This window comes from Aedes aegypti, chromosome 2 (assembly GCF_002204515.2).
Source record: "Aedes aegypti strain LVP_AGWG chromosome 2, AaegL5.0 Primary Assembly, whole genome shotgun sequence".
NCBI lineage: Eukaryota > Metazoa > Arthropoda > Insecta > Diptera > Culicidae > Aedes > Aedes aegypti.
In genome coordinates this window covers 197635751-197648788 of record NC_035108.1, presented here as the reverse complement: position 1 = coordinate 197648788, position 13038 = coordinate 197635751, and the positions used below count along the sequence as shown (strand labels likewise).

At 36.2% G+C, this 13038-nt stretch overlaps 1 protein-coding gene across 2 annotated transcripts in view; it reads left to right on the top strand.

Annotated features, from left to right (window-relative positions):
• LOC5578859 overlaps positions 1-13038 on the top strand; it is a 108866-nt gene that overhangs the window by 92083 nt on the left and 3745 nt on the right. For both annotated transcript variants that reach the window (XM_021843662.1, XM_021843661.1), the window contains exons 5-6: positions 11564-11735; positions 11800-11883. In XM_021843662.1, the coding sequence (XP_021699354.1) occupies positions 11564-11735; positions 11800-11883 (256 nt within the window). The remainder of the gene's footprint in view (positions 1-11563; positions 11736-11799; positions 11884-13038) is intronic.

Genomic DNA, 13038 nt, shown 5'->3' with positions numbered 1-13038 from the left:
TATAGATTTCGCCATGATTTAATTTTGTTTCTTGAAGAAACTTTTTTGATGGAGCAACTAAGTTGCTAATAGTGAGCGCACTCATTTTTAAGACTGTTCAAATCTTCATTTACAATAAAATCCACAAAAAGTTTAAAAATTGGCTAAATAATTATTTTTACATTAAAATCGTTACATAAGGTTTGACTGTATTGTCCTAATCATACCATATTCACTCAAAAACTAAATATGAAGTAGTTTTATGACGTTTTAAAATAAATCTAATATTACCGAATAATTTCATGCCTTTTACACTAATGCACGGTAATAGGAACCATACATACTGAGAGGGATCCATTCACCGTGCATTTGGGTTTAGACTGAAACACAATATAAAATTCTTGTTTGCATAAAATCTCATTGCTCATACGATGAAATAAATCTTACTTATAGTATCCCCAATGAAAACTTGTTGAAATTTTGAAAAAAATCATACTCTATCGTTAAAATGAAAAATGTGAATTTCTGGTGTTTCTAATAAGAATGTTGAAAAATCTTATTATCAAACAGAATTCACATGATTTTTACTACATAAACTAGGTTTTTCAAAATGCTTTGTGACAAAAACTACTTCATTTCATCAGTTTTATCTTATTTTGCTGACAAAAAAATAATTTGTGAAAATTGTATGAATATTCTGTAGGAATTTGTATACCGTTTTGATTCATATTACGGACAGCTTCAAATTCCGGACACTCTCGTTTGTATGGGAAACATTTCACAAGACATGTTTCAATTTTCGCTGTTCAAAAGTTCTCATTTTCGAGGCTCGTTTTATTAGGTTTTTTCTATAAATATCATTGCAAATTTATAATGCCCAACTACCTTAGACGTCTCTTAAGTGGTTGAAAGATTTCAATTGATGATTTGACTGTTCCATTAATGATTATCATGAGCTGTCCGTAATACGAATCAAAGCGTCCGGAATATGAGGCAAAAGTGTGGGAGCGTCCGGAATAAGAATCATGAAAAGGCCACACGATTTGATTTATTTAAAATTATTCAAGTTGCGGACGCGTATTCATTACCCACCATCCGAAAGTTAAGGGCTTCCGACGCTCGATAACGCTAAAAAAAATCATACAGAATGATTTATTTTGTATGGTCCAAGCTGGGTTATACTTAACTGAGGCCTTAAGTGTCCGTAATATGAATCAAAACGGTATGTGCACGGTGAATGGAGGCCGCACGGTGACTGGTGACTTAACGGTATATTTGAAAAAAAAAAATTAAAAAATAACAAGATTTTATGTAGTAAATTCTACAAAAACCACCTAAGCTTTTCGGTGAGGCACATTGTCAGTAACTTCGTCTAAAAGTTTCAGAAATTCTGAATGAGTTCTCCGACAAATACTGATTTCTTTTTCAGTGAAGATTAAAAAATTTACAATTATCTACAAGTCATCCACACAACACTTTTTTGTAGGAGTTGTCATTTTCGGATAACATTATTCAAAACAATAAAGTTTGTCCCTTACCAAAAGATAGTCCAGATAAATTTAGGAAAAACTAAGTATGCAAAGTGGTTTACATAGTCAAGGTCTACACATCCATAAAAAAAATATTGAGATTTGAGAGGGTGCTGCCAGCTCGGAATACGATTTGACGCGAAATAGGTCTTTAGTGACTTTTTGATGCAAATAATTACCTTTAGTGACCAGATCGAAAAAACTGACCGTCACCATAAGGTAACCCGCTCCTAGCCCTGACACAATCGACTAGGTGCGTCGTCGTCGTCGTCTGCCGACCGACTACCGACCGCATCGGATTGAACTTTCGATTTCGACGTCTGTCATGCGTACCATGTGCTGGCTAAGGGGATTCTTCTCCCTTGGCGTGCGCGAACGCGAACACCTTTTGACTTGACCAACCCCGCCAAGCTCAACTCCCGCCACCAAGTGGAAAATGGTACGGTTTAATTACCGCTAAGACACTTCAATGACACTGAAATCGTGCATGGTAGCTAGCTAATATATTGTAGGATTTGAGGGGGAGTCGAGTGGAAAATTAGCTCGTGTTCAGCTACTGCGAATGCTCAACTTGGCACTGACATTGGCATGCGTAAGGACATGTGTCACGATGATGCTGTAAGATGGGAAAAAGTGAATGTATGTGACAGGTGGTTTAAAGATGAGCAAACTTAATTGAGTGGAGTTTTAACAAATCGATTAGTTTTAATTCGTTGCTTCCTGCAGACAGTTTCCTGTGATGTTTCTTCATCATGAAATATCGCTGAACATGCATTTTTACGTGCTGAATCTGTTTATATTAAATTTATTTCTGGTACCTATTTTCTTCTTCGTCTTCTTCTTCTTCTTCTTCTTCTTCTTCTTCTTCTTTTTCGTCTTCTTATTATTTTTCTTCTTCTTCTTGGCGTTAACGTCCTCACTGGGACAGAGCCTGCTTCTCAGCTTAGTGCTCTTATGAGCACTTCCACAGTTATTAACTGAGAGCTTTCACTCCAAAGTTGCCATTTTCGCATTAGTATATCATGTGGCAGGTACAATGATACTCTATGCCCAGGGAAGTCAAGGAAATTTCCATTACGAAAAGATCCTGGACCGACTGGGAATCGAACCCAGACACCTTCAGCATGGCTTTGGTTTGTAGTTGCGGACTCTAACCACTTGGCTAAAAAAGGCCCCTATGGGTACTTATGTATTTCACATAACTTCTATCAAAGAACAGTAACTTCACAGTTATGAATCAATTAAGGGTAATTTTCTAGAAGGCAGTATGATTACCAGGGATTGAAACCTGAGAAAATTGAGAGGATCTCTTACTTATCGCTCTCTGTAACAATAAAGATATGCAGCATATTGTGAGAGTCGGAGGACATGGCACTGCATGATAAAACCCCTCTAAACAAGCTCCAAACCTGGGGGACACTATTGATATCTGTTTTTAGGTAATTGTATATCGTACCAGTAAAATAGTACAGAAACCCCCAATAGTACACAGGCGAGAAAAATTGATTTTCGCATTGCTCTCTCTCTCTCTCTCTTTGCGGCTCTTGATCGCTGCTCTTATTTATCAAACTTGTTAAAACTTGCGATACTTTGCCGATCGTGGACCGATACAGATGAGGACGAATTCCATGTCAAATCGGTCAGTCGCAGAACCAGACAATCTTCGATTTGCAGTAAATTTAGCACATGGTTTTGGTATGGTAGAATAATTGTCTTCCATAGAAAAATCGATCATTTTGACTCGAGAATAACATTTAAAAATGGCCTATAATTTGTTACATGCAACTTATTTAAAAAACTTCTAACTCTAACTTGATTTTAGAGAAAAATGTTCTATGAAGAAATTGTAGTGGACTGTTTGGCCTACAAATACACAGTGAAAACATATTTTATGTCTTTTAATAAAAAAAAATTAAAATAAAACTTTTAAAATTTAAGTTACACAAAAACCGCATTTTTAATATTTTTCAAATTTTTACCATAGATTCTTGATAGAAAACAGATGTTTGGGACAAAGATTCATGATTGAGAAATTTTTAATAAAAAAAAGTTTTTCTAAGAACAACTTTTATTCGATTTTCAAAATTTTGCCTTTTTTTTTGTCAAAATAAATACGTTCAAAAAATGGCATTATTCCGATCTAATTTGAGCATCTTTCGTGAACTCATAAAAATACCAAAATTTTTCCCGACCATCTCTGGCACAGATTTTTGACACTAAGTTACCACCTGAAATAATTTCCCTTAAATCTTAGACCTTAACAATTGAGATTATATACAGATCGATCGGCTGTATAATTGTGATCACATTAGGGAAAAATTTCAAAATTATCTGTTCATTGTCAGACTTCAGCTCGTCATTGAAAGGATACGCTGTGCAATTATCTAGCTTAAGAATCATTTCCAACTCGTGCTGAATCCTGCCGGACAATTAATAAAGATGTATTGAACCATCATGTAAAAAAAAAACTCTAGTAACCCATGCATTCTTCGAAAAATCATATCATTTTGGCGATAAGTGATAATCACTGTATACAATGACGTTGGGTTTGTTCCCTTGCATCATACATTGTTAAGACTGCTTTTAAATAAAGCAGTGAAAACTATTCTTAATAAACGAATTTCAGATTCTGGCTTCAGATACGTCCCTTTCGACATTCCAGCTATCATTCCCTGTGAATCCATAAGGTCACCCGGCTGTCAAGTTGTATTATCAATGAGTCGTTGAGTATCATCGCTGACATTGTGATCCGATCCATCATCGTAAACCTCTAAGCCTACTTCCGTAATTAGTTTCGGCATCTCTTTCTGGAAACTGAAGTACGAATTTGCTGCTTTACATCTTCCAGGCGCTTTTTAGAGTTTCGAATGCATTGCTTGTGCAATTTGTGACAAGCTTAAAAACTAAACAGCTCGTCATCGTTGAGGAAAGTTTGGGAAAATCTGCTGTAATTAAAAAACGCTATTTTGGGTTTAAAATTTTCGTTCAGATGTTTTGCTTTGCTGACTTCAGTCCAGCGTAGAAATCGACGATCAACAAAATAATAAATGAGCTGTAAGCAAAAGAGGTTTGCTCTGCTCTCATAAAATGATACTTGCCGTGTACTTTTTCCATTGACCGTAAGGTAGATTTTCAGTTATTGCTTCTTCTTCTTCTTTCTGGCGTTACGTCCCCACTGGGACAGAGCCTGCTTCTCAGCAGGTTCTTATGAGCACTTCCACAGTTATAAACTGAGAGCTTACTATGCCAATGACCATTTTTGCATGTGTATATCGTGTGGCAGGTGCGAAGATACTCTATGCCCTGGGAAGTCGAGAAAACACATGTGCCTATATTAGCACTATTTCTAATTTCTGTTCCCATAGTACAGTGGGATTCCGTTTTTGGCAACAAAGTTTAAATTTTCAGCTGCCAAAAACGGAACCGTGCCAAAATCGGAACCCATATTTCAATTTTTTTTTTCAACTATTGGTTTTGAAAACATCATTACAGTGTTAATACATCATTTTTATGGAATCATAAGGCGTTGAGACTTCGAAAAGATTATTTTTCGAAGCATTTTTTCGAAAGATTATACTATGCTATGTTTTTCTGGTGGCGTTTTTACGCCTCAACGTTTTCAATTATTTTTTTAAAAGCTTTAAGTATAGCTTTTGTATAAGAGGGCCTTGTAAAACCAATAATCGCGTAAGTGACCTTTATTCAAGAACTGGACATTTTCTTAAAACTATGAGAGAAAACGAAAAAAAAATATAAAGACGTATTTATGAATGAAAAGCGCTGGGTATTGCAAAGTGGCATTAGCTTTTTTCTAATTGTATGAACATTTAAAATCAGTTTAACTTTGGACTTTAACGTAAAATTTGAAAAATTCGGGCGGTTTAGAATAGCTTCTTCAACTTATGTTTCTGATAATGAATGATTGACTGCAATCAAAAGGGCAAATATAAACATGAGATGATGCATAAACGTGACTCGTGATTTGGAGAATTTTGTTTTTACTTGAAATAATTTTAAATTGAGCTTGATATATGTTTGACCTACCTTATGAAATCAACTGAAATTCACAGGATCCTGTTATGAAACCTCAAGAACCTTAAAGGAGTCTTCAAGTTCTCATAAGGCATCTACAGAAAAAAACGCTTGAGCTCTAAAGCATCTTGCCAAGCACCCGTAGGATCTCGCATAGAGTTCTCAGGATCTTGCTAAGGATTTTGCTAGGAATTCCGCTGCGATGTTGCTGAAAATTCTCAAGTCTCCGATGAAAAAAATATTTAAAGTTTATTATTATTAGGCTACCACTAGTGCACCTCAAATTCCTCTGGGAACCTTTTCAACTCCCCAAGCTTTTGACATAAATTTTAAAAATACTACTAGGAATTCACATTATCCCGCTTAAAAATTACAGGACGCCCTAGAGATTATTAGGAATTACCAGCTTTTCAATAAATTCTCGGATCCCTCAAGAAGCCCTCAGTGTCTACTTGGAATCTGCAGATATCCTCATGATTTCGATAAAATTTCTGAAAAGTCCCACAAGAACCAAGAATTCCTTAAGGATTCTCCAGGGTACAGTTAGGGAACTCATAGACTCAGCTCGTAAGGAACATTTTGATGTTGTTGAGACCCGTATCCTTGATTAACAATCTTGTACAGAATTCTGGATCATCCTTTACAAATCCAACGCCTTACAGAGCCTATAGAAAAGAGGGAACGTAGCTTTAAATAGTTGACGCAGAAATATCAATATACACACCAATACCACCGTAGTTATCGCACGCTTCAATGATATTATTGAGAATAAATTGTAGTTTGGACCGTACTCGCATTTGTCATATTATTTAATGAAATTTATTAAAAGTTATGATACACGACATTTTGCTGTACATATTTGTATCTATTATTGCGGTGTTTTTTTACATGCGCAATGTATTTAAATGCATAATAATAAAAACAATGAGCCAAGAAGATGAGACAAGATTTATGATGGTAACTCTGTGTGAGTCATAGATTTTTTGTTGCTCTTATGCCGGTGCTGGTGCTTTGTTCAAACAAGCTGTTCCGAATCTGAAGAAAAGTGTTTTTTATTGTATCACCTATTGGCAGGCTGGTCACTCGATATGAATGCCTAAGATAAAAGATTGGTCTTTAGTTGAGATACTGGTGGAGATTATTGGTCTCATGAAACGTTGTCAATGTACGACCAATGATCATTCTGAAGTAAATAAGCGCGTACCCGAGTTACTAAGGACTAAGGACTGGTGAGATTTGGGAAAATATCGACGAAAATGGAGCTCTGGAATGTAATTGGTAAAAAAATACAATTTTTAATGGTATTGAAAAATGTTGCCAAAAATGGATCCATTTTGTTGCCAAAATCGGGGGGTGCCAAAATCGGAGCATGCCAAAAACGGAGCATGCCAAAAACGGAATCCCACTGTAGCACCTGAGAGAGACTCGCGAAGAGGAAAAATCTCAACGTCATATGCAGCCCAGATTCCGCTGTCACGAAACGTCAAATGCAGCCCGTTGTTTTAAAGGCTGAAAAAGTGAAAATTATTGTATTCGAAATAAACTGTTGTTAAAAACTTCAGTCAGCGGAGCAGCTTTTCCAAAGATACTGATAAATTTAAACACAAGACTTATTATTTCAAATGTCTACTATGTTTGCTGGCATGGATTTTCACTTAAAAGGTCGTTTATGCTTCGGTGAGATGCAAACGCAATAGTTTTTTGCTGAGATGTTCAAGTGAGAGTTTGAACGGCATGCGCATGATTGATGAAAACACTGAGTGGAATAAGAAAAAAAACTCAGCAATCGCAGAAAAAGAAGACCGTCTCCGCGAGTCTCGTCTCAGAGTAGCACTAGCCACGGCGATTTTGCAAACAAATCAAAACCGTTTTTTCCCCAAACTTTTATATTTTTCCTTTAAAGTGTGGATCAAAAGATTCAAAAGTTCTTAATTCATCAATTATTTCGTATAATAAAAATTAATTTCTCTCAGTAGTGCACCCCCGCTAATTTGAACGGTACCTCATGCGAACCATCGGGATTCATTTTTAATTTGAACATCTAGTCACCCTAGAAAAGTGTTTCTGGTTACCTCTTTCACTGTTTTGTTTTGATTCTGCGTTCCGTTTCACAGCGTTCCATCTCACTTCACTCCGTTCCATGAGCTAAATGACGTTTGAACCATTTTTAATCTGAACGATGTGCAAATTAGCGGGGCACAGATTAAAAAGTGTTCAGATTAAATGTGGTCAAATCAACGGGTACCCAATACTATAGGAACAGTCTTCTAAGAGCATCTTTCTGCTCCCAGATTTAAACAAGCATGCTTTGAAATCATCTCAAAGCGCGGGATCGTCTTGAATCCTGATTTTTCCAATCTCAGCGTGCGTGATTCATAATCCTTGCATGAATCTCGTCATTACACTCATAGGAAATCGAGTCATGGTAAAATGCTCTTCATCTGGGATGTTTGACGTTTCATTGGGAATTAAGACAAATAGAACCTGCCTACCAAACATGAGAGGAAGTGATATGGAAGGCAATGAGGATAGAAGAGAAATGGTATCATTCCACAGCAGTAAAATGCCACTAGGTACTTTTGGTCATTTCCACTCAAGAAGAAATTAACCAAGATAAAGATTTGAAAGCTAGATTTTCGTTGAATCCTGACATGTTTCAACGGAAATTCAATCTAAATTGTCCTGATTCATATTTTCTGTTAAGGAGCTCGGAGTCCCGTCTACATGTGAATTCATTACGTCAGATCAGAATGTTACCAAAAACTGTCGCTAGTTTCCTGAAGCCGTTCAATGGAAACAGCTGTGGTGATAAATTCCTGTCAGACAAAAGTTTTCAACCAATATGGAATGAAATATCAATGCTTACTCGATTAATTTACCCGGCTAACAATCGATCAAGGATTGAATCCTGGGATACAATCCTCTCACACACGTGGCATGATTCATTGCATGCCTGGATTTGAGCAAAAGATGCGCGCAGAAAAAATCTTGCTTAGATGGCTTTTGATCTCAGCAGCTCTTGGAGTGGGATTTTTTGAAGACTGTATAGGAACAATAGGTTTACTATAGGCGCAAGGGAGCTCAAATTTTAAACAAAAATTTATTTCAATTATTTCAATCATTTTTCGAACAAAATCAAACTGTGTAGACAATTGCTTCTGACCTTCATGTCAAAAAATATTTTGAAACGATTTATAGCAAAACGGCTGTAAAAAGCCACTAGTGCGACTATAGGGGACTGTCTACTAAGAGAACACCGACCCTGTAAGGGTTTGTGTCGACACTTGTGGTAATGAAACATCCATAGTTTGTTTGAAAATTACATAACCGTAACGTTGCCACGATGTGTTATCATAAACATGGAACGAGCTCACAAGTTGGCAATCCATACTCGACTGAACACGAATATCTTTTCACACTCGCACAACGTGAACCGAACACGAAAAACTACGCATACAATTCAGATAGACATGTGGAGTTTTCGACAAAATTGTAGAAGTGGCAATTTGAAACACAAGCAAAAAAAAAAAAAATAACGAGAATTCAAACCGCAAAAATCGACGGAGCAAATGAAAATTTTAAACTATTTCATTTCTATTTGTTTTGCATAATGCAAATTACTCCGCATAGTCATTCTTCTGTACACCTGATTTGCTTACACTGCATGTTGTATTGCAGCCCATCAAAGCATAACTTAATTTTCATATCGATCATACCTTGACACAACCCATGAGACAATGTCGCTTGTCTACCCACTACGACCATTAGCAATTAATAAAACCAATCAGCACCCCCTAACCATGCCAGTACCCTGACTGTTTCAAGTGTTCAACTAGTTTCAATGTCACTGAAATGCCCACATTGTTTCCCTCAAGCTTGAATAAGCACATTTAAAAAGGCATTTAATTTTCCTTTGACTGTCCTAGCCACTTAAATGCACACCTGATTTATTGTGATGCAACATCCTTCCTTGATGATGATTTGATTTAACGCCTTTTTACGCCCACCTCATCAACAGAGCCGAGCAAAAGTATTGACAGGTTATTCATGATCTGCATTTTTTTATTAACATATATTTGATTTGGACGACAACCAGCACTACTAGGGCTGACATGCAGAAGCTTTGAATTGAATTGTGTACTATTTCCGTGCTGAACTTATGTAACTCGAATTGGGTTCAGCAGTTTTCTAAAAAATAATCGATAAATAAGAAAAGTAAAAACGCACAGCTGTTTTATTTCGCAAATAAAACAGCTGGGTGTTTTCAGTTTTTTTAGATATGTCGATTATTTTCGAGAAAACTGCTTTTTCAGTTTATATATTTGCTCCAATTTTACTTGGGCCTTAAGCAATAGTTGTCTTAATTATTATTGTGTTTTTAAGAGTTTCTTGTTTAAACAAATAAATGAAAAACCGAATTTAGTACTGAACAATTTAATTCCACAAGAGTTTGTATTCTTTGACAGATGCTCGTATTTCGATGTTAACTGTAAAACCGTCTTCAGTGTCGTGTACTAGGCTCGACTCGACAGAAGTCGAATCTAGTTCACGACACTGAAGACGGCCTTACAGTTGAGATCGAAATACGCGTATCTGTCAAAGGATACAAACTATTGTGGAATTAAATGCTACCGTACTAAATTCGGTTTTTCATTTATCAATATCTATTCCACTAAATAACTCGAAGATTTACTATACCCTTGTTCAAGTTTTACATAACATAAAACACCTAACTTTCCTTTAACCGATTTATGGTCTTTACAAAAACCATTGAAAGTAAGGGTACTAAAAGTGTTGGCTTACTATAGGTTCAAGTTGTCTTTAGATACTGATAGGTGCTCTTTTGAACTTGCACTTTGAGGTTGAATGCATCGCATCACTTACTAAGGTGAGTCCAGGTCATGTAGCTTTAAACTCTTTCCATCAATAAGCTCCTTTCTGTGACAACCATGGAGATGTAGAGCTGATCTCGGTTTTTAGTAACAATGGATGTCACATTTGCAATCCTTTATTTCCCCGATAACCAAAGACGTGAACAGCGCCGTTATTTACTTTATAATGTTTGGTGTTCTCGAAACTCTACATTAAGGCCCAAATAAAAATGGAGCAAATGTCAAAAGTAAAAATCAGTTTTCGCCATTAAAATCGACAAATGGAACAAAATTGAAACACACAGCTGTTTTATTTTCACAATAAAAAGGCAATGTGTTTTCATTCTTCAATTTGTTGATTTCAAGGGAGAAAACTGCTTTTTAATTTTTGACATTTGCTCCATTTTTACTTGGGCCTTGAAGATGGAAAGTTACTCCCAATGAAACTGTTTTTTTTTCAGGTTGTGCACTACATATAAACAATCAGAGTGATTAATATACAATTAGATATGTGAAGTGGAACTTGAGGTTTGTAATGGATAAAGTAATGTTTAATGATTACTATGTTATCCCATGCGGCGTAAGGAAATTAAGTAATTCATAAAAAAATTAAACATCCGATGATAACTTTACTAGGGTTTCTTCATTTTTTTTTCTATCTTTATTAACGAGATTTTTGGCCCTGGGCTAGTTCATCTCGGGACCAACGGCTTTACTTCCCTTCCGAAGGAAGTCGTCACTGAAATTTTTAGTGACTATGTTGGAGATGGGATTCGATCCCAGGACCTCGGCGTGAGAGGCGAGTGTTCCAACCACTACACCAGGTCCGACCCCGGTTTCTTCAATGTTTGGCTTCTCGTTACCAGTCAAGAATTTCAAAAGAATATAGTCCTGAGTGCTACAAAAAATTTAGCAAGAAACGTTCATGGAACTTTTGCCAAGGATTGAGCCACTAACATCCCACAAGAAAAAAAAGTGCATGGGCAGTGTGTCAACAGACCATAGCTTGGCAAACTTTTTAATAGATTTTCATATCTCATGCCTACTTGCAGCGAAGCATAGTGTATACTTTTCACATTAACGACAATACGAAACATGTTTAAAACTGTGATAACTACCAACTACTGACTGTTTAATTCCGTTTCGTTGCAGGTGGTGTATGTCTCGGACACGGCAGGATACATTCCATTAACGTCACTTCAAGCAGCAACCCATCAACGACTACCGCCCGCTTATGGAAGCGACATTGACCCTGCATGGCGACCTGATCCCTGGGACCGGGACTACAATCGGCGACATCGCTTTAACAATACGAGAGTACAACGTAAGTAGTTCATGAAAAAATGTAATTGAATGAAGAATGTTTACTAATTTATATTCCTTTCCAGATATTGAGGCTGAATGTCAGGATGATTACATGAAAATCAGAATTGGTTTCAATGGCTCCTTCAACGGATTGTTGTATTCATCTGGTAAGTTGGGGCACGGTGTGAGTAATGCCGTTATTCGCGTTTTTAATTCTACGCACACCATTCGAAAGCTATGTTGGTATCATATAATCCCTTCCACGAATATGAAAACGATTCATCGAGGGAAATGAAGACTTATGTGGTTTAAATATTTTCAAGAAATCAATGTTTGAAAAGAAAAATCCCGAACATACTGCATCATTTACCATTCTAAAACAAATAAAATCACCATCAGTTTCACATTCAACAATCAAACGGTAAGATATCTAAGCATCTTCTTAGTATATTCAAAGACATTTTGTAATTTCTCCTTCATAATACAGTGAAACCTCCATGAGTCGATATTGAAGGGACCATCGACTCATGGAAATATCGAGTCATGGAACAGCAATACTTTGGAAAGCTGTTTGAAGGGACCATCGTAGCAACCATGGAATTTTGTTTCCAGTATGGTTCCATGAGTCGATATCGAGTCATGGAACATCGACTCATGGAGGGATCACTGTAGCTCATCAGTCTTGTAATAAAAAAGACTAATCAACAAATGCCTGAGGTTCATTTACCGTGTAATGCAAGAAGCCGACCTTTTATATTTTTCTACAATCAACCTATCACAGAAGAAGGGCCTGGTGGTATTAAAATAATTTGAAACCTGTTTTTTCGTTAGTTACACGGATAATAAAATATGTTCCAGATAAATTAAACAAATAATAATTTCAAAAATATTGTAAAATCTTAAGTTTTAGCTAAAAATCAGTAACCAGAAGAGGCTCCAAGAAAAAATGGGAAAGGATAGGGATGTTCAAAAATAAAAATTATAAAAATCAAAAACCAAAATTCATAAATTTATTTAAAAAGTTTTAAAAATAAATCATTCTCAAAACGTGTTTAGACCGATTTTACATAGAGTAAGGTGGGGCAAAAGTTCGACCTTAGTGGTATAATCAAAGTTTCCAGGAAAGTTATAGCAAATGAAACAAAACAAATACCATACAGCGAACCATCAACATATTGGCTATAATTTTGCTGAACAAACTTATGTCAAAATATTTACCCATTTTTAGTTATAACAGTTTCAAAATCGATTGTCTTGAACGAACTTTTGCCCCACCGGTGGGGCAAAAGTTCGAATCTAGTTTGGGGGTAAAGTTCATTGAC